We start from the raw sequence: 22,114 nt of genomic DNA, 5'->3' as shown, positions 1-22,114 counted from the left end.
CCGCTCCCACCCTCCCCAAATCTACCTTTCCAAGGCAGGGGAAGGTGCATCCTCCTCGGGCTCCAGCCTGTGCCCTCCTAGTACCTCTGGCCAGCAGCCTGTGGGCCCGCGCTCCCTGGACATCCGTGAATGTTTGATGCTACATCTCTACCCCAGCCGAGCTTCCCGCCTGCACAGTGTCAACGGCACTTGGGTGTGTGTGTGGGGGTGACTTTTGGAACAGAAAGCTCCACCCATCCTGCTCCCTACCGCCTTCAACCAAACCAGCTAAAACACCCCACCTCAGGCTGCCCAAGTAATTCTCATCACATGATCTACGGTACTGTAATTTTTTTTTAAACAAGAAAACAAGCAACCAAAAAAAAAAAAAAAAATTCAAACTGCACGCGCCGGCCAATGGGGAATCAGGGGAAGGTGGGCGGGGGAAGAGCGGCGGGCTGGGCGGGGACCCGCGGACCTGGGGACCGAAAGATTCGTAAAACGCAGCGAGCGCACGGTTTGGGGTTTTTTTCTTCCAAAACTAAGTTAAGAGCGAGGCTCCGCCTGCAGCTGCAGCCTCTCAGATCCACCTTAAATCTTCAGTGGACTCGGTGCAGGGATCAGTGGGCGCAGCCAATGCCAATCAAGTTTACAACCACCAGCTCGGGACGGGGTGGGGGGCGGGGGGGTGAGAAGTGGAGGGGGGAGAGAGGTCTTCAACTTCTTCCTACACATGCACACATGACACACGCATACTGGCAAATACACGTACGCACGCACATGCACACGCACACAAAGAGAAGGAGGGGGCGAAAGGCCGGCGCTCGGCAACCAGGGAACACGGTTTGCAAACGCTTCTATCGAAGCATACTGGCCACGGCCTGGACGCTCCGGGACGCGGGAAGCGCGGCCAGATCCGAGCGCCATGATGGTGGCTGCGGTTCGCAGCCCGTGTTCTGGAGGGGGAGTTGCAAATGATGCAATCCCCCGGCCGGCGCCCGAACCGCGCTCTCTTCTCCCGGCCTTTCTCTTAACGTTCCTTTTAGAGGTGCGTCGAAGTTTCGCGCCCAAAATATGGATCAGGATTTTATTTTTATTTATTTATTTTTTTTTATTGTTAAGATTTTCTATTTTCTAGTTCCTGCCTCTGCCCTGAGTCCCCAAGCATGACAAGTCTGGGACTTGGATGGAGGCCCGAGGGACTTGAGACTTAAGTTTACGTGGAAATAAGTGCACTTTCGGTTCTCCTAGATCCGTCTGTGGCCGACCCCACCCTTTTCCAACCCCACGCGAGTAAAATCAGGGAGGCGACCCCATAGGTTTCTAAGCAGCCTCCTGGGCCCCTCTCCCCCGCAGTGTCGTTTGCAAGATTTTTTTGCCTTATTTTTTCAGCCAGGAAGGAGGGGGTGGCAGGCATAGGGTGTGGCTCAGGTGGAAGATGGCAAATGAAAAAGAATCCGCACTTTGAAAAACAGATCAGGGATCCTAAATGAACTTCTAAACAAAACACCTTTTAGTCCAAAGCGCTAGAAGAGCAATCTTGTCTCCTGGAGATGGGGGTGCAATGGGGAAGGCAGCGTTGCCTGGCGCCTAGGAAAGGTCGTTCGGTGCGGGCAGGGCGGTGGGCACACAGTGGCCTGAAAGGCCGACTACCTGCTCCCTCCCACTAATGAATGTCCATGGCCCCCAATGTAACCTATCATGCCCCCCCACACACACACACACACAAATCCACACTTCCCCCAGTTCTTCCCTGCCCGGGTATGCGGCTCTGGACAGCCAAGGATGCAATGGTGGGGGACACTTTGCAATGCAGGGGCGATCCCCGAAAGTGGCAGTGGCTTTCCACAGTTTGGTGCGCTTCGGTGACCGTCCCTTAGCCGCCGGCGAGCCGGGAAGGCTTTCGAAATGCGCGGGGCTGCGGATCATTGGAGCCCTGCGGTAGGGGTGGGAGCGGGTGCTGCCCTGGAGGGTCCACGAACTCGGGGAAATTGGTCCCTTCGGGCAAGTCCCCCAGGGCTCTGGGGGCGGCGGGGTGTCCTCTGGAGAGGATCGCAGGCCTTCCATAGCGATTTTCTTCGTCCGGAAGATCGATGGTGAGGGAGGAAGGTTTCTGAAAAGTAGCCCTGCCGGGCTGCGCGGACAGAGGCGCGGCCGCTTTCTGCGGCCTGCGGGCGCCCGGGGCGCGGGAACTGCGCGCAGCGATCCTAGCAGTGCGGGACTTGCAAGAAGCCGACTACATTTAGAGACTTTTGGTCCAGAGGCGCCAGCCAGCAGGACTACGGAGTTGCCACAGCGACCAGGCGGGATCGGGGCTGCGGGACAGTTCGGGAGACTACCGCGCGGTAGTGGGGTAGCGGGTGGCTGACGCCGCCGGCGGCCGCAAACCCGCAAAGGGACGTTCGCGGCGGGCGCAGGAGTCCAGGTCCTGGGAGAAGGACCATTTGAACCATCAGATTGTATGTGGAGGCTTGACACAGACGTTCGGAGGATGGAGAACACAGTGACTTGGGCGGGGGTGGGGTGGGGGGTGCGTTCCTGTGGACTTGCCTGGCGCAGAGAGCATCAACATCTTCCCGGCCCAGCATTCCTAAAATGCAGTCTCTTAAAATACACATTTAAAAAAGAAAGAAAAAGAAAGAAGTTTTACGGAAGGAAAATGAGGTCCGTGCAGCAATAGAGAGGTGTGTTTTCCCATTTTGAATTGATTTCTGACTCTTGGACCTCCTGCAAGTCACCCTTTATATATGTTTTAAACAGAACCACAAAAACACCTTTAGTCTTTAATTAAAATAATACCTACTTGAAGGACGTGGCCCAGCGACCAAAAGACCTGCTTTCCCATCCAGCACAGGAAGAAAAACCAACTCTTGCCTTATTTTTAAAAAAGGAAGAAAAAGAAAAAAAAAATCTTGACTCAGAAATGCTAGAATTACCTTTATAATCGCTTTTGGGTGTGGTGATGGTAGTATTTCAGTGAATGGTTTAACCCGAATTTAGATTTTTCACAATTTACCCATAAATTCTCTTATAATTTAGTTTTACACTTTAACCACATTTTAAAAATTGGAGTGTGATGATTCAAGAATTATTTTTGATAAACCTGGCTTTAAAATGCCCAGTCTTTATATTTTTAAGTAAAAAATATACACCTTTGCTGAGCAGATATGAAGACACAAGACTCTCAGTTTTAATATTTGAACTATTTTTTTTTGGATGTGTGAACTATAATATGAATACTCAGAAATTGAGGAATTTGTGTATAACCAATTTCATTTAACCAACTAGTGTTGACTAGTTTCTTAAGGACTTGTGTGTCTGAATACTGTGGGCAAGATTGGTGGGTCGGGGGTCTGGACATTGATTTCAGCACTCACACCACTTCAAAAGTGTAAATAGAGAATCTAGAGGAGTCGTTCTATCACTTTCATTTTCAATACTGCAGATGTGTGATCAGACTACACTTACGTAAGGGACCCCCCCTTTTGGTTCTCACACACTCATATCCTAGAAAACATAAATATTTTAACTAAATGGGGACTGCTGACAGTCTTACATGAGAATGTGGCTTTTCCTCTTTCCACTTAAGCTTTGTCCACCCAGAGAGGACTAAGACAAAAATGGCCACTGCTTAGTACATTCGGACCCCCACACACCCAAAAAAAAAAAAAAAAAAAAAAAAAAAAAATCGTGTGACTGAAATGTAGGCCTAAATTTTCTAGATGTCTGCCACTTCCCATTGTACTTCTGTGATTATCAGGGGCATACCAGGCTGAATACCTCAAGCTCAGTAAAGCACATGATAGTTGCACTCAGTGAATAGCTACGGAAGTTATCTTTATTGATTGCTTGATGTGTAACAATAATTGGCATCTTTTTCACACATTACAAAAATTATACTTGGCTCAGTATGCAACCTTTTGAGCATAGCCATATTATTTAACAAAAGGGGGGGGCTAGTCTACCCAATACAGCATTTACAAATGCACAAACATGCCACTTTGGCTTGTATATTGTCTAGATTAAAAAAAAATCTCTTTTTAACATAAATAAGTTAGTATAATTTTCAGTGTCTTTACAGAGTTATATACACAGGCACACTTCAAAGGTTTTCTCATACACAGGCATTGAAGAAACACTGTTTAAAGATGTGGTATCCATTTCACTTATTCTACAAGTGTGCTTTTCCTAAAAGCACATTCCTTTTTTTCCTTTAAAAACAGCACTTTCCTTGGGGCAAATTAACAAGTAGGATGAGAAACTTTGAACTAAAAATTATTTCATTATTTGTGTAAAGTTACAGACTTCTAAAAATATCCAGGGATTTAGGGTTCTTTTCACTGTCTACACAGCTCAAACGAGAAGAAAACGAAGACATTTTCTCAACAAATCTGATGTGAAATGATCAATTCTAAGAGTTCAGAATTTCCTGTCATGCACCCCAGATTTTTGCCCAGTATTACCTGGAGTGATTACTGCTAAATAATTAACTGGTAAATTCCAATTTTAAGGGAGAAGAAAAACAAAAAGTAGTTTTTTTTTTTAAGCCATTTGTTGCTACATAACAGAATCTTCAGAACTCCCAAATGAGAATAAGTTTCATGTAAAAATAAATAGCAACTATATGTAGCAATTATTCAAATTTTGATTATTTTGAAATAAAGGATCAGTTCTTACTGAAAGGGACACTACATCTTTAAAGAAAGCAATTTAAACCCTGCCCCCGCCCAAGTTGCTTCTCTTCATGCAAGTCAAATATTTTTCTCCTTGCTACAAATTGAAGCAAGTTCTTCACACACACCCCACCGATGCCGATTCCTCAGCCCCACCCTCCCCTCCCATCCCTAATGTTTACGTGCTACATAGTAAAAGATAAAAACTATATACACAGGTAGTACAATGAAGCAAATAAGGAAAAACCTAATTGCGCAATGCTACATCCAAGGCTTTTAGAGGCAGATGGTTTAAGAGTGCCTAAAATGTTTAGTGTTATTATGTTGTTGCTTTCTCAGTGCTTATACAGGATGTCCATTCCATGGAGTCAGCGATATGTATTTAAATCGTTTCATGTATATCTTCCTTGCTTCATAAAGCAGTGATGTATCAAATAAACAAGGAAATATTCTTAATTCTGCAAGAGAAACAAAAGAATTAGGGAGAAAACACTAGAGTAACATTGCCAAAGTACAGGAATTATTTTGTTACTATCTTAGTTGACAAATACTTCAGTGATGGGGGATAAACACAGGCACTCCAGACCTGATGACTGCAATCATCTCTAATGCTGTCTTCACTGGATTTTTGTTCTGCTCTGTGTGGTGTCAAGAGTCAGGGTTCTTAACAAGTGGGCAATTTTGTGCAGCCCTCCCATGCCCCAGGGGACATTTGGAAATGTGTAGGGACATTCTGACTGTCACAACTTCGGGAAGAGGATTGCTACTGGCATCTGGTGGGAGAGGCCAGAGATAATGCCAAACATTCTAAAATGTACAGGACAGCCTCCCACAACAAAGAATAATTCGGCTCAAAATGTCAACAGTACAGAGGTTGAGAAACTCACTCTAAAGAATCTGGGTCAAAGAGAGTGAGAAAGAAAAGAAATTCAGGAACCGTAACACTTCAGAGTAGCATAATTTCTTGAACTTGAAAAATACCTGGAAATGAAATTTCGAAAGACCCCCCAGAGGCAGGGAGGTCTAAGAATGGTTTTAAAATTGCAATTTATTTATATGCAGAATATCTGCATGAATGCTTGTGACTGAGCCTTAGGGCTGCTTAGTCAGCTCTAAGCTGCTACTAGCAAATGCCCCTTGATTAGGATGGGCCAGGTAAAAATCTAGGAGGCTCATCTGAAGAGCTAGGCCACAAGTCACACAAGCCAACTAAAGCTACAGGTGTGATGGCTATTTAGAAAGAACTTCCATCCAATGTTTCCACTTTATCGAGGGTATCGTATGGAAAGTGGTTCTAATGTTCTATTTTCTATCAGCTCTGAAAAACGCTAGGTCTGTAGGAGAAAGTATATTATGGACAAACACAACAAACCAGAACCCTACTTTATCTCTATATTCCTTAATTTATTTTTAAATTTCTATAAATGAGGACCTGAAAAGTTAACAATAAACTGTTAAGATCTCTTTATATGCTGGGTTATGAGTGGGCTTTGGAAATAGAGACCACAGTCTTTGTTTATAAGGAGCTTAGAAACTATTAATATATGTAGTCAGGTCATTATGAATAGTCAATCTATGTAAATTTGGGGCTGGGCTACTCTAATTAGGTAATCAGGGTGATGAGATTTTGATACATGGAAAAAGCCACACTTGTGCTGGCCCTACTGGTCCTAACATCTACCATCCATTTCCCCTCAAACATCCAAACCATCCTGTTTCAGCACAATTAGCACACACAGCTGATGTGTTGGGGGATTGCTTCCTCTGGCTGTTCATTTAACTTCTGCTTTGTAACCCCAGGGCTAAAATCAGAAAATCTGTGGGAGCAATAGTACTTCTGAACTTTCCATTCTAGCCTTTTTTTTTTTTTAAATAAGAAGTTCCCTTCTCTCTCTCCAACACCAGGATACAGGAAAAGTGACAGCCTATAAAAATGATTTGAAAATGCAGGGCACGGTAGCCCTATTCACACTCCTATCCAAGTGTGAACTATGAGTGCCTCACATTTCTCCTAAAAACTTAAATGTAATTGTGTATTTGCCACTTATCCACTAGTCAAAATAGGTTCTATTAGCTCAAAATGAACCTATGGGAAATGGATTTTCATGAAGTGAGACTGGGGGTGCCTCAGTCCTTGTTTAGATGGGGAAGAAAATTGTCACTCCCGGCCTAAGTTTTGGTGGGAATCCTAAGAGTATGACCTTCCTATTCTTGGGGGCCTTGGTGAGAAGTACTTGACTTGGAAAACATCTTAGGACACAAACACTTTGTATTACGGTCCCCCACCAAGTGACTGCAGCCTTCCCCACTGGTAATTTTTTGACCCAGGAAAATAAGTCTCCCTGGCAGGCAACTAATCTGCCAGCAGACCTGGGGTCTGCAGGCGCCCCCGGGGAGCGCAGCCCAGCTGGGGTGTCAGCTTTGTGCTCTTCCTCATTAACCCACCGGAGAGCGGTTTACGTCTGGTGTCTTCGGAGGCCGGGCTTCTTGGGCGTCTGCTCCACAGAGCCGGCGTTCAGGGAACCGTCTGAAACATTTTCTTCTGTTCTGTTGGTCCTTTTGTTTTGCGAAGAAGAATCTAGGAGGGGGGCAAGGGGAAATTTTTAAAAGAACACACACAAACCATCTTTATTAGCGAGAACAATGGCTGACAGAAGTTGGCCCAAGAGTCAAGGGATGAAAAACCCACCACCTCCACCCACGACCCCTGGACCCGTCATCCCCGGTAGCCTCTAAGGACAAAAAATGAGGTTGTTTCCACTAACAGAAGGCGTATTCTACACCCCACATCTTTCTCTCTCGCCCCAGCCAAGGAGGAGGCAGTTGGTAAACATCCCAACTTTTGTCACATACCTACAGCTGGCTAGCGGGGAGGAACTGCGATGTGTTAGGCTGGGGAAGTTATCAGATCTTACTATCTCCGGCTTCTGACTTCAAAATCATAAACAGGCTAGGCAGTCGGCTAAGGGGCATTTCAAACCTAAGCTTCGCACAAGCTCGATCTCCCAGAGCTAAAGCAGAACATACTGGAAAAGCCAACTGAAGAGGGTCGAGCAGAGAGGCGCTAGAGACAGACATTTTACGTTTTTCAAAGGGTCATTACCGTCTGCGGCAGGTCGCTTCCTCATCCCTGGGCACTGCTCCGCTAACCCCGCTGGACTGTCTGACGGGTTAGGCATTTGGTCCGCCAAATGCCGGTCCTCAGAGTTTGCCTGAGACCCAATTAGAGGCAGCGCCTGGCGGCTCCCGTTGATATCCTGGCTCTCCTGCGCCGGCACCTTGCAGGCGCCCTTGGGGGGGCGCGGGGGTCTGTAGTAGAACTCCGGCAAGCTGCCCTTCTCCACCTCCTGCCACTCGTATCTGCCCTCCAGGGGCTTGTGATTCTGAAAGTCGAAATTCCACTTGCGCTGACTCGCTTCTTCCATATCTCGGCAGTGCTTCTCCAAGTCCCGGGTTAGCTCTTCGTGATTGACCGGGCCGAAGAGGTTTCTGCAGGCGGAGGGCTTGGGGTGCTCCGCTTGTCTAGCGTCCATCCTCTCCAGGCTCGGGCTCCCGTTAGATACTCGTACGTTTGACATCTTCCTCCCCGGGCGGGTGTGGACCACCGCCTCCGCTCGCGCTCTCCGAAAAAAAAAAAAATAGTAATAATAAAACGAAATAAACAACAAAACCGAACAAAAGCGAAACGTCCCGGTCGCAGCGCGAACCCCTCTTTGAAGTTCTGCGCCTGCACCCGAGGAGTCAAGTGGAGCGGAGTCGGGCGAGCGACCGCTCGAGCCGCAGGAGCGCGCAGGTCTGGGGGAGAGAGCGCAGGGACGCCCCGGCCGCGCAGCTCGAGGCTCAGTGATCAAGTGTACTGGAGGGCGGGGAAGGGAGGGGAGGAGGCAAGAGGAGGTGGCGAACAGTCGGAGTGTAGGCTGGGGCGAGCCCGTGGGTCGCGCGAACGCAGCCCCTCTCCAAACCTTGCCGCCGCGCGAGTCCCGGAGCCGCGAGTGAGTAGGGACAAGGGACGAAGGGGAGAAAAACACCCCGAAAGCAGGAGCCCCCCCGCCTTTTTTAGTTGCCCAATATGGCGGTGGAAGGGAGGCTGACGAAGAAGAAGATGATTGACACTGCAAGTCTATTTAAACAGAGGAGGAGCTCCATTGGTTGCGGCGCCGGTTGCCGCTCCGCCCCGGCTGGCGAGCGCGCTCTTAAGGTGGCCCCGGGCGCGGCGCCGCCGCCTCTCCGCGTTCCCGTGCGCGCCGCCTCCCCGTAGCGCTGCCAGGACATTGGCTGGTCGCGTGACTGCTCAGAGGTGTACGACTGCCAACAAACCTGCTCTGGCTGGCCCCGGAGAAATTAAAAATAAGACAAACAAACTAGCCAAACGGCTGGAGAGCTGGGGAGGGGCCTGCGCGGCGGCCAGGCGGGGACCTGGAGAGCTAGGTCCGGGAGCTGCAAAGCTGCGCTGGCAGGCGCGCCACCGCTCCCGACTGCGACCTCCAGGTCTTCGCCCAGAAAAACACAGGGCCTGGGCCAGTGGGCTCCAAGGTCGCTGGGGTTCATTAGGGGCCCCGGTGGCTGGTTCAGCCCGCCTGCATTCGCTGAGGTGGGAATGCGGGAGGGTGTGCGGGAGACCGGAGAAACCTTGGCTCAGCGCCTGGGACCACCCCCACCCCCCTTGGCAGGGTGCCTTAGCTGGGGTGCAAGAATCGGCCGCTTAGTCTGACCCCAGAAGTCTCTGCTATGCTCGGACAAGCCCGGGGCTTCAGGAAGGAGCCAGGACTGATGTCTCCTGAGTTATCAGGGTGTTTCTGAATCCAAGCATTGCCTCCACAGGGATCTCGTGATTGAAAAGCCCCGGTGCTCTCTTAAGCCTCTTCATCTGCTTTATAGCCATCCCAGACACTAAATTTTGAAAAAGGCAGGTTACACCCCAGGATCTGATTTTTTTGTTTCCCAAGCACAGCGAAGGCCATAGCCATAGGCCGCGTGTGGGAACTCGCCTCTATACGTTTCAATTCTCTCCCGGGCTGAAGCCGTTTCCTCCACCTGAGTCCAGACGCCAACTACAACAGCTCCTTCCTTCCTCCCCTCTTCTCCCCCACCAGCCTGTAGCTCCCGATCCACTCAGCAGTATTCAAATGCAAGCAAATACTTCTGGAGAGCTACAGGCTTTTAAAGGCTGAGAATACTTCCTTTAAGGATCCGATTCTCCATTAGCAAGTGATTTATAATACCACCATCACGGTATTACTAACTCACTCTAGTAATATTGTTTGGGTATTTCTTTGCTCCTGGTGGCAACAGTGATGGAGGTTAAAGCAGAATAGGCAGGCCTGCCATAGCTCAGACAGAGTTTAGTGGGACTTTAAGTTTAAGCTTTACCCACTGGTGTTCCCAAAACAGTCTTGGTTTGTGCTGAACCCAGTAAATTTTATTAGAAATTAAATTTGTTTTATTATCACACAGTAGCATAGTTTTCTTATGCACCTATGCTGTAGGTGAGATTGAATGTTGACTTGTTTTCTTAGTCACATCTTGTCTGCCAGGGTGTGTGTGTGTGTGTCTGTCTGTCTGTCTGCATGTCTGCCTGCCTGCCTCTCCTCCTAAATTCAGAATGTAACAGTCCAGAAGGCCCGCAGGACCCCGTGGTTTTAACCTCTTTTTCACCACTGAGGAAACTGAGACTCAGGTTTCCTGTCTGGGGACTCCCATTCAGTTGGTGGCCAAGCCAGGACTAGATGCAGTTCTCCTCACTCTCAGGCTGGTTCATTTTCTGTCCTTTCCTTCCTGGTGGTCGCAGGGTTCCGGGTTTTGTCTGGATTTGCCTGGACTGCAGCCTGCAGGCCCTCGGCTCTTACGAGGATCCAAAATGGCTCTTTCCAGGCCTGGGCTGCCCGCAGATGTTTCCCTGATGTCACTATCATTTAATGCAGCTGTCGCCAGCCTTTGGCATCACCATCGACTAGATCGACTGAAAGACAGATTCCATAAGGATGGATGATACCCAGAGAGTAGGGGATAGGGTGGACTTCAACGCCAGGCCTTCTGAATTAACACACGTGAAAGACTTTAGTTGGGATCAAGGTGGAAAGTTGCATCTTCTGCGATGTTTTGTTTGAGATGGTTTTATGCTGTGTTGATCAGGCTGGCCTTGAACTCCTGGCCTCTGCTTCAGCTTCCCAAGGAGCTAGGATTGGGCTGGGCTTGTGCCACGGTGCCTCAGCAAGGCAAGAGGACCAGGAACTTAAGGTCATTCTTGACTACACAGCTGAGGTCAGACTGTGATACCGGAGACCCAATCTCAAAAAACAAAAACCCAGTAGCTGGAACTACAGGCCCATTCCACTGTGCCCAGCTTGTTATTTTGTTTTGTATTTTAGATTTGGGCTGAGAGATGGCTCAGCAGGTAAAGGCATTGACAAGCTGAGTTCAGTTTTCCAAATCCTTAAGGTAGATAGAGTTGACTCCTACAAGGTATACTATGACCTCTGCCCTACACACACACTAAATGTAGTTCCCCAATTATCCCCCCCCATTTAACATTCCTACTTAATATACTGAACTGGGGAAGAAGATGTAGTAAAATTGGGGTGAGCCTTATGTCCACAACATATGTCCATCCTTGACACCAACACCATAAAGATTTTAAATGCTAGAGATCCCAGCACTGTGGAGGTAAAGGTAAGATCTCAACTACACAGAGTTCAGGGCCATCCTGAGCTACGTGAGACCGTGTCTCAAACTTAAACTAGAATAAAATATGATTGCTAGTCTGCAAGGAGCTCCTCTCTGCCTGTCTTTCAGTGTGTGAACTATGCTCTTATGTAAAGTGGAGAAATTACAACTCACTACAGAAGATTTTTTTTTTAATTCGTCACAGATTTAATATCCACATGAAAGCAGAAACTTAATCCTTCTGTCCCTGCATGGCAGGAAGGAATCTTTCAGCATTCTGCAGGAGCACCATCTTGTTGATGTGTTAGTCTCACGGAAAGCAGTCCTGGCCTCTCCACCTTAAGAAGTCTGGCTGCCAGCAGAAAGGCTGAGCTTCGCCGACCTCACTACGGATCTAGAGTGTTTTGTTTACAATCAAGGCACCCAAGATCGTAAGGCAAATACTGAGAAGGCAGGAGTCTGCTGTAGTAGCGGCGAAGCGTGAAAAAAAAAAAAATACTATGGAGTCGTGAAGGAAGAGGCGGAGAGCAGAGCGAAGTCCCTTGTAGAAAGTTAGGGACCTGCGGAAAAGTAAACCAGGGAGGAAATGTTCACACGGGTAGAATAAAGTCCCACGGCACATTGCTCTTCAATGGGGCTTGCTTCTCCAAGACCCCCTAGCCCTTCTTGAAGCTTGGTAATCTTTTCCACTCCGGGTGCTTTCTTAGCGCTGAGAAATGTCACTCCCCTTCACCGCCACTCCCCACCCCCGGTTTGAGACTTTCATGAGTTTAAGGGAAGAGGCTAAGATCAAAACGATTTAAAACACCTGTGTGGAAGGTTCGTGTCCCAAAAGGTTGGGCAAGCAGCTCCTAGCAGCCGGGCTCCCAGGTGCGATCCTCACAGAGCAGTTGTGAGCCTCCATTGTGTCTGTGAGATGTCCGGCTGTCCTACCACAAACGCATACAACAGGACAGCTCTCACTCAGCATCACCAGCCCTCCAACTGCCTTCTCAGAGCTGGGAGAGTTGTGCCTGGTTTCTGACACTTGTAATTTATCTTCACAAATATTTCCTGAGCTTCTTCGGTTATCATGCTGTTTCTTTCTTGTCCCCTAGCTTTCATCGTCGTCTCCCCCACCCCCACCCCCACCCCACCCCCCCCCCCCCCCCGGTCCTGGAACTCACCACGTAGATTACTTAGACTGCCTCAGCAGGCCTCCTTGCCTGCCTGGCTACTCCTCCCCTGTGAGTGCTATGCTATGATTATGGAGGTGTACCACCCTACCCAACTGGGGTTATAATCATTGTTGCTCTTGTTTGTTTCTTTGTGTGTGGGGGGTGGGGGGTTGTTTTGGTTTTCTTTGGTTGGGTTTTTGTTTGTGTGTGTGTTTGTTTTTGAAAATGTTTCATTGTGTAATCCAAGCTGGCCTTAAGCTAGCTGGCAGTCTTCCTGCTTCAGCCTCTGGGTTGCAGGCATGCACTACCACATAGCTGCCTCGCTTGCCTTTTTCACACATCTATTGGCATCTCCTGTTACAAGGCGTCATCCTGGCACTTGGGATACAGAACTGAAGAGTTTGAAATTAGGATGAAGCTCACATTCTAGTAAGAGAAGGTGGGCAGAAGATAACCACAGTGAGTAAAATGCAGGGTATGTAGAGATATCACACTATGGAAAAGCAGCCATGAGCAAAGGGAAAGGGGGCGGGGGACAATGAGGATGCAGTGGCCCGGGAAGTGGCCTTCTGGAGAGGCTTGAAGACTTGAGGAAACCAGCATGCCAGGTATCTGAGATGAGAGTGTGTCCCAGGAGCAACAAGAACAAGCGCAGAGGCTCTGGTGGGACCTTGCAGGAGGCACTCATTCAAGGACACCTGTGCGTGCAGACAAGGCAAACAAGGGGGAGGGTGTCCACAGGAGCACTGGGGAGCCCTGGCCACCTGGGCCTCGGAATACAGCTGTTCACAGCCAGGAACAAAGGAAGACACCAGGACGTCAGGAGGCTTTAAGTAGCAGAATGATGTGCCCTTACCCCGTGTGAAGAAACTCCTAGGGCACCTATTTCAGCAGCGTGGGGAATAAAGAGATGAATAAATCATAGTTCTCGCCTGCGGAGAACACATGTCATAGACAGGCAGACCACCACATACACAAAGAACTAGAGATGGGAAGGAAAACCCAGATGAACAGGACGAAGTGAAGAGCTACCGTGTGCATGAATATTAGGGTCTTGAAGGACAAGGAAAATGTGGGCTAGCAAGATGGCTCACGGCCGGGCGGTGGTGGCACACGCCTTTAATCCCAGCACTCGGCAGAGGCAGGCGGATCTCTGTGAGTTCGAGGCCAGCCTGGTCTCCAAAGCAAGTTCCAGGAAAGGCGCAAAGCTACACAGAGAAACCCTGTCTCGAAAAACCCCAAAAAAATAAATAAATAAATAAAGATGACTCACCTAGTAAAGAGTGCTTGCCCCCAATCTCAGGTACTCACATGACGGGAGGAGAGAACCAGTCCCTACCAGTTGTCCTCTGACCTCCCTGGCACACGTATGCCACATACATAAATAAATAAGTATCAAATATGTAAATGTCATTACAAAAAAATTTAAAGAAAAGATGTCAGCTCGGTGTGGTTCAACATGCCTGTAACCCCACTGGACAGTAGAGGCGGGGGAGGATCAAGAGTTCAAGGCCAGCCTTAACTACCTAAAGGGTCTGAGGCCAGGCCAGCCTGGGTTACTTGAAACTCTGTCTTCTCAGAGGGAAGAAGTTGGATATAGTTAGTGGTGGACACATATGATCACAGCAGCTGGGAGGTAGAGGCAGGAGGATCAGTTCAAGAGCAGTCTTGGGTATATGAAGAGAGCTGGAGGCCAGTCTGGATTATATCAGACCTCAACCTCAAAAGATCAAGAAAGAAAGAAAACGCTGATAAAATTATAATCAGGAGGGAAGGGGGATGAGATCAGTCACAGGCCAGAGAAGGCAAGCAAAAACCAACTCCATCTTCTGTACCCAGTGGTGGGTGCGGCTGGGACCTCTGCTGAAGAGAGAATGGTGTGAGTACTGTCCCAACCTGTCCCCTGAATAAGAGCAGGCCTGGGCCTGGGCCTGGGCCTGGGCTCTGAGGTTAGGGTTTAATCAGACCAAAGTCATCTCCAGAGGTTGAAACTGAGGGTCATCTGAGAAACAGTGTCTAAGGCTGGAGCTAGCTGAAAAGCTGGGCACACAGTCCTGCTGTAGGATGACTCCAAAAGGGTACTGGGAGGCAGTGCCGAGGACAGCAGAAGGCAGAAGGGCCATGAGGCAGGTTGGAAGCAGCCTGGCATGATCTCCTGAACCTCAAAGGCATGGCTGCACTTGCTTTCTGGTGCCTCCAGCCTTGGCTGTGCACAGGGAAGGAGCTGCTAAGGGGCCTCCACTGGCCTGGACAATGAGGTCTTTGTCTTAGGAAGTGGAGTCTGACAGCAACGTGAAGGTTGGGTGTGACGCCTGGAGAGGCAGGCTGCTGCACACACAGGCAACAGATTGCGGTGAGTTAAAGACTAATAAGGTAATGTGGACTTGGGAGGAGAAGTGCCCTTCTAAAAACACTATCTTCAGCCCATGTGTGATGGAGATGCTGATAACGTCTGTCTGCCAAGTGTCAGAAGAGAAGAAAAAGAACACTGGATGATGGCCAGAGAACAGAGGCCAGGGTGCTGTAGACCTGACTCCCAGTAGCAAGTTTCAAAGACATTGTCTTATGTTAATAGAACCATTACCCATCTTTTGCTCCAAGCTACTGTGTTATGGGTTTCTCTCTTGGAACCTGACATTCATGATTAGCACAGTACTCTCCATAACGGAAGCAGCTTCCTCTGGCTTTGTCACAGCTGAGCCTGCAATGACCACAATCCTGATGCAGACACCAGGACCATCTTATGCACATGGAACTCTGAGATAGAGGACTAAGTGTTCCAAAGGCTCTCAGACTAGGGTACCCCTCTTCTGGGGGTGACTGCAGAGTTCATTTTAGCAGGTGCAATGACATGATGGCTTTGCACACTGCACCTCTTCAAAGGCCTCTTCGGCTTAATGAGTAAGTCATAAAAAGAAGGTTCTGGAGCTGGGGGATGGTTCAACCAGTAGAAGGGCTTGTCTGGCAAGGCTGATAGCCTGAGTTCAATCTCTAGGACCCACACAGAGGCCGAAAGACAGAGCCAACTCCACAGGGCTGTCCTCTCACCCCACACATTCGTCCCGGCTCATGTGCCTACACACATTATACATGCACACACAAATGCTTTCTCAGATCCTTAGAGAAAGAAAAGTGCAATCTTTGGATGTAAGAAGAGGTTAGCTGCATGTGGTGGCTCCTGCTTTTAATCTAACACTGGGGGGCAGGACACGAGGCAGTGGGAATACCCACAAGTTTGAGCCCACCTGGGCTACACACTGAGTTGCAGGCCAGTTTGGGATTATAGAATGAGAGCCTGCCTCAAAAACAAAACAAGAGGGCTAGAGAGTTATCACATTGGTTGAGAGTGCTTGTTGCTCTAGCAGAGTACTGAGCTTTGGTTTCTAGAACCCACTTGGCAGCTCACAACCACCTGTAACTCTAGCTTCACGGGATCCTACACCTTCTTCTGACCTCTGTAGGCGCCATACATGAGTGTGGTGCACATACATACATGAAGGCAAAGCAGTCATACACGTAAAATTGAATAAATACAAAAATGTTTTTAAGGCCGGGCAGTGGTGGCACACGCCTTTTCCCCAGCACTAGGGGGGCAGAGCCAGGTGGATCTCTGTGAGTCTGAGGCCAGCCTGGTCTACAGAGCGAGAGCTAGAGAAACCCTGTCTCAAAAAACAAACAAAAAAAAAAATGTTTTTAAAATAAAATTTTTAGGCCAGGCAGTGGTGGTGTGTGCTTTTAATCCCAGCACTTGGGAGGCAGAGGCAGGTAGATCTCTGTAAGTTCAAGGCCAGCCTGGTCTACAAAGTGAGTTTGGACAGCCAGCAGTATTACACAGAGAAACCCTGTCTTGAAAAACCAAAAAGTTAAAAAAAAATTAATAATGAAATAATTTAAATATGGTAAGGTCAGGGTTTTTAAAAATTGGCCATTTTTAGCTAGAGGAAAAAATAGTTTTGAGGAAAATGTAGTATACAAAGGCAAGCTGAGCGGTATTGCCAGTGTCCTATGGATAGGAATAAACACAGAATTCAAAAGCATGAACATAATTCACTTTTCACATCTGTAAGTGAAACATGGAATTTAGAATAATGAACATTCTTGTCACCGACCCACCTTTTAAAACTATATTCTCTTCTTCAGATCGAGAAAGAATAGAGAAAATTTCCCACAATTCTAACCTCAACCTTCAGTTTATTCAAAGTTACACAGAAATAAAAAAAAATAGAAAAGAAAGCAAACAAGCAACACCAAAACCTGGAAACTCCCCACTCTGTTTCTGATCAGTCTCTCTTAATAATCATTCACATGATTATTTGTTCATTTCTTCCTTCATTAAATTTTTAATGAGCCCTTAGCAGATGCCAGACTCTCTGGGGACACGGCAGAGAACAAAAGTAACCCAAGTCCCTGCTGTCATGGAATGGTGCTTACACTCAAGTGTGGAAGGCACACAATACACAAATAAATAAGCGTAATACGTCATGTTGTTGTGAGTGCCAAAAAAGACAAAAAGACAAGTTGGGGGAGGGAGGGGAGCGAGAAAGAGAGAGAGAGAGAGGAACGTCAGCCAATGCTGCTCCAACAGGAAAGGACTCTTAGTAAAATGGCATCTGAGTAGAGGCCTGAATGGGGGAGGGCGCAGACCATGGAAGTTCCTGTGTTCCAGGTGGAGGAAATAGCACATCTAAAGTCTCAGAGGTTCAGAACGTCCTTGGGATGGATGGTTGAGGAACAACAGGGGGCTAATAATCCAGACATGTAGTGATGGGGGCTGGGTGGTAGACGATGAGCTCAAATGGGAAAGGAGAGGCTCGGATGATGTACAGTTCATTACTCCTACTGAAGTCGGTTGCTTTGAGCAGAGTTTTGATCTGACTTTGGCCAACTTCTATTCCTTTGACTGCTGAGTGGGGAGTACTTCAAAGACGTAACGAGAGACGTAGGGAGACCGGCTAGAGGACCCTATGGCACGCTAGGTACGAAGGCTCAGCCCAGGGCAGTAGCTGTGGATGTGAAGAGACGGGGAAAGCTGATGAGATTTGCTAAAGCTTTGGAAAATATGTGTATGAGAGAGAGGAGACCATAATGATGAAGGTTTTGGCCAAAGCCATGAAAGAAGCTGTTTGCTGAGCTGGGTCTGACTAAAGGAAGAACAAATTTTGCTTTAAACATATTAGGTTTGAGCCAAGCACAGTAGCATACCCTTGGAATCCTAGCACTGGGGAGACAGAGGTAGGAGGATTGCTTCAAGTTAAATTTTTTTTAAGTGTTAAATTTGAAATGTCTATGACACCCAGATAGAAGTTTGAATAGACATTTGGTTGAATTCAGGGGAGAAAGATCTATGTTGGAAATATGAATTTGAAATTTTTGAGCATATAGGTGATATTAACACCATAGGACTAGTTGGACTCACAGCATTTGGGAGGTGACGGTAAGAGGGCCAGTAGTTCAAGATCATTTCCATCCTCAGCTACATAGCAAGTTCAAGGCCAGCCTAGGCAAAGGGGACCTGGGTGTTTTGTTCTGTTTTTAACAGGATGAAGTTAGACAGAGGGGTTAAAAAACCTAAGCAGTAAGCACTAGGCCACTACAGCTTTTAGAAGTGACCCAGAAACCATATAAAAGTGTTTCTAGGCAGGGGAGAGCAGTAGACCAAATGCAACTCCTAGGTCAAGTCAGAGGAAGGGTGGGAGCTGACACTTGTGTTCAGTAGACCTTGATAAGAATGTTGTAGCAGAGTGTAGTGGTGCATGATTCAATCCAAGCACTCTGGAGGCAGAGGCAGGAGGATCTCTGTGAGTCCCAGGACAGCCAGCCAGAGCTACACAGACCCTGCATCAAAATGAACTAACTAGATAGAAAGAATCGTGTTGAGAGAGTGGAAGATGTAGACGGAAAAGGCTGAGAAGAAAGCTGTGGATATGCCCATGTGGAAAACACCAATAACAACAAACAACACAACAGCTGAAGAAGATGATAGGCCTGAAGTCACGAAGGCCGTTTGGGAGCAGGCCAGACAGAAGCCAGCAGCGAGGTATGGCTGCTGCGGGAGCAAGGGTTTTAGAATGATGTCACATCGGGCTGAAGGGCAGCTTAGGGGAGGGCAGTGTGTTTAGTGTGCACAAAGCTCTGGGTTCTGTTCCTAGTATTGAAAAAAAAAAGTGTCCCCATACTGACTGCCTCTCTTTGGTTCCATTGATTGGTTTTATACTGCTACCTTCAATTTCTCTTATTTTCTTTCTTTCTTTTCTATTTATTTATTTGTTTATTTATTTATTTATTTTTAAAGATTTATTTATTTATCATGTATACAGAAGAGGACACCAGATCTCATTACAGATGGTTGTGAGCCACCATGTGGTTGCTGGGAATTGAACTCAGGACCTCTGGAAGAGCAGAGCTGGAAGAGCAGTCGGTGCTCTTAACCTCTGAGCCATCTCTCCAGCCCCTGTTTATTTATTTATTAAGACAGTGTTTCTCTGTATAGCCCTGGCTGTCATGGAACTTATTCTGTAGATCAGGCTGGCCTCAAACTCACAGAGATCCGCCTGCCTCTGCCTCCCTGAGTGCTGGGATTAAAGGCATGTGCCACCACCACCTGGCTAATTTCTTTTATTAAATTTAATTTTTTTTTTTTTTTTTTTTTTTTTTTTTTTTTTTTTTTTTGGTTTTTCGAGACAGGGTTTCTCTGTATAGCTTTGCACCTTTCCTGGAACTCACTTGGTAGCCCAGGCCTGCCTCTGCCTCCCGAGTGCTGGGATTAAAGGCGTGTGCCACCACCGCCCGGCAAATTTAATTTTTTAAAGACAAGACTATATAGACTAGGCTGGCCTCATGCTTGATGTACAGTTGAGGATGGTCTTCAATTCCTAATTCTCCTACTTCTACTTCCAAAGGCTGAGATATATCACCATACCTAGCTTATTTTCTTAAATTTCACAATACATTGCTGTGCCAACAAATCTCTTTAAACTTTTTAGAAAGCTGAGTGTGGTGGCTAATGCTTATGACCTTTAGAAGGGTAAGGCAGGGGGATTGCCATGAGTTAGAAATTAGTCTGGACTAGCTTAGGTGTTGTGTTAGTTAGGGTTTCTATTGCTGTGAAGAGACACCATGACCACGACAACACTTATAAAGGAAAGCATTTACTTGGGGCGGCTTACTTACAGTTCAGAGATTCAGTCCATCATCATGGTGGGACATGGCACCGTGTAGGCAGACATGGTGCTGGACAAGGAGCTGAGAGTTCTACATCTTGATCTGCAGCCAACAGGAGTCTGTCCACACTAGGTGAAGCTTGAGCGTAGAAGACCTTAAAGCCCATTCAATGGTGACACACTTCCTCCTACAAGGCCACATTCACTCCAAGGCCACACCTCCTGATAATGCCACTCCCTATGAGCTTATGTGGGCCAATTACTTTCAACCTATCACAGGTGTCAAAGACCCCGTTTCAAAAAAAGAATTGAAAATAATTTCTTTTTTTTGAGACAGGGTCCTATGTAGCCCTGGTTGACCTGGAACTAACTCCCTGTGTAGGTGAGGCTGCCCTTTAACTCCTGATCCTCCTGCTTCTACCTCCCAAATATTGGGATTGAAGGTATGTGAAGAAGGCTTCAAGCAGCTGTTTTTGTTAGCCAATCACAGCAGGATACTATCTTCTGAACCCACAAAAATAAAGTGTAAGTCATTATTACAAATTCTTATTATATGAAAAGGGCAGCAAGGTGGGTGTTTATGCTTTGTTTTTGGTTGTTGTTTCCAGTTATGTCTCACTATGTAGCCACAGATGGCCTGGAACTTGAAATGTACCCTAGGCTGATCTGAAACACTTGGTCTTCCTCCTGAGTGCCACCATGCCTGGCTGTACTGATGCTACGCTCACTGTTTCTGATATTTCTTTCTTTTTTCTTTTTTCTTTTTTTTTTTAAGATTTATTTATTTATTATGTATACAATGTTCTGTTTTCATGTATCCCCGCAGGCCAGAAGGAGGAGCCAGATCTCATTTACAGATGGTTGTGAGCCACCCTGTGGTTGCTGGGAATTGAACTCAGGACCTCTGGAAGAACAGCCAGTGTTCTTAACCTCTGAGCCACCTCTCCAGCCCTGTTTCTGATATTTCTATTTCAGTGGGTTGGATATTTCCAAGGCCAAATGCAATGTAGAACTTTCTGCCTCTCCCTTAACTCAGAATTAGATTTTTTTTCTGACCTAGAATGTAACTCAGTTACTTCAGACTAACTTTCTTTGCCTTTCTTTACTGACAAGGCAGAAATATCCAAAAGAGTCAGGCCCTCTGTGGCCAAAGGAGGACAGTTAGTAATAAGCTAGAATTTCCTACTCTGCCCTGGAAGCAGGAATATGATCGACTACGGCTCTGCTTAAACAGCATGGCATTGCTAGGCCAGAACCATCAGCTCCAGTTCTGCAAATATTCCAAACCACAACTGTATTTGTAATCTACTTTCCTAACATACCTACACGCATTTTAATCCTCAGTTCTAGAGAGATAGCTCAGTTGTTAAGAGCACTTCCTGTTCTTGCAGAGGACCTGGGTTCAATTCCCAACACCCACATAATAACTCACAACCATTTATAACTTCAGTTTCAAGGGACCCAACGCCCTCTTCTGACCTCAGCAGGCATTAGTAATACACATGATGCACAGACATACATGTGAGCAAAACACTTATACACATAAATCTAAAAAATTTTAAATAAAGTTTTAATCCTTAGAATGTTTGGGTTTTTTTATTATTATTATTATTATTAGTAGTAGTAGTATTTTGGTTTGGTTTTTTGAGATGGGGTTTCTCTGTATAGCCCTGACTGTCCTGGAACTTGCTCTGTAGACCAGGCTGGGCTCAAACTCAAAGATCCTTCTGCCTCTGTCTCCTGAGTGCTGGGTTAAAGATGTTCACCACCAGGCCCAGCTTAATCCTTAGAAATTAAATTGAACTCCAAACCTGCCAACATTCTACCTGCTAAACTTTTTCCCACAGTACAACATAATAATATGAATTTAACATTTATTTTATGATAGGGTGCTGGGGGATATCTTTCTGTACACTATTATTGTCTGTGTAGTCAGTATAACCCTTAAGAAGTACCTGGGCATGGTGGGACATGACTGTTACTCCAGCACTTGGGAGGCAGAGTCAGGAGAATCAAACTTTAAGGTCAACCTCAGCTACATAGCAAGTTGCAGGTCTGGGATACATGCCCCCCCCCCAAAAAAAAAAGAAAAATTAAAGTTAAAAGGTGACTTGTGAGCTGGGTGTACCCCTCACATATTTGTGCACACATCTATATATGTAAATATGCATGCATCACACACACACACACACACATACACAAAACCATCATCTCTCTATCTCTCTATCTATATCTATCTATCTATCTATCTATCTATCTATCTATCTATCTATCTATCTATCATCTATTTATTTAATGTGTATGAGTGTTTTGCCTGCATGTATGATGTATGTCTGGCCTTCAGATCCCCTAAGACTAGAAGTGTGGATGGTTGTGAGCTGCCATCTTTCCAGTCTCCTATAATGGCCATTAGTACAGACTTTACCCTCAAAAAGGAAAATGGTTACTAAGTAAGTCAACCTTACATTCCCAAAAAGTAGAA

General features: G+C 46.8%; 1 protein-coding gene and 1 long non-coding RNA gene across 5 annotated transcripts in view; both read right to left on the bottom strand.

Annotated features, from left to right (window-relative positions):
* The window catches only part of LOC102927201 (uncharacterized), a 29,054-nt gene extending 28,866 nt beyond the window's left edge, over window positions 1–188 (bottom strand). For all 4 annotated transcript variants that reach the window (XR_006070646.2, XR_006070648.2, XR_006070647.2 and 1 more), the window contains exon 1: window positions 26–188. This is a non-coding gene — a long non-coding RNA (uncharacterized LOC102927201). The remainder of the gene's footprint in view (window positions 1–25) is intronic.
* Window positions 189–3,799: 3,611 nt separating this feature from the next.
* Cdkn1b (cyclin dependent kinase inhibitor 1B) overlaps window positions 3,800–22,114 on the bottom strand; it is a 37,430-nt gene continuing 19,115 nt past the window's right edge. Inside the window, exons 3-5 of the mRNA XM_006976535.4 lie at window positions 7,756–8,273; window positions 7,098–7,230; window positions 3,800–5,110 (exon numbers count right to left, since the gene is read on the bottom strand). Coding sequence (XP_006976597.2) covers window positions 7,109–7,230; window positions 7,756–8,273 — 640 coding nt within the window. The 3' untranslated portion in view covers window positions 3,800–5,110; window positions 7,098–7,108. The remainder of the gene's footprint in view (window positions 5,111–7,097; window positions 7,231–7,755; window positions 8,274–22,114) is intronic.

This window comes from Peromyscus maniculatus, chromosome 3 (assembly GCF_049852395.1).
Source record: "Peromyscus maniculatus bairdii isolate BWxNUB_F1_BW_parent chromosome 3, HU_Pman_BW_mat_3.1, whole genome shotgun sequence".
NCBI classification, from domain to species: domain Eukaryota; kingdom Metazoa; phylum Chordata; class Mammalia; order Rodentia; family Cricetidae; genus Peromyscus; species Peromyscus maniculatus.
The sequence above is the reverse complement of the archived record's forward strand: the minus strand, read 5'-3'. Positions and strand labels throughout refer to the sequence as shown.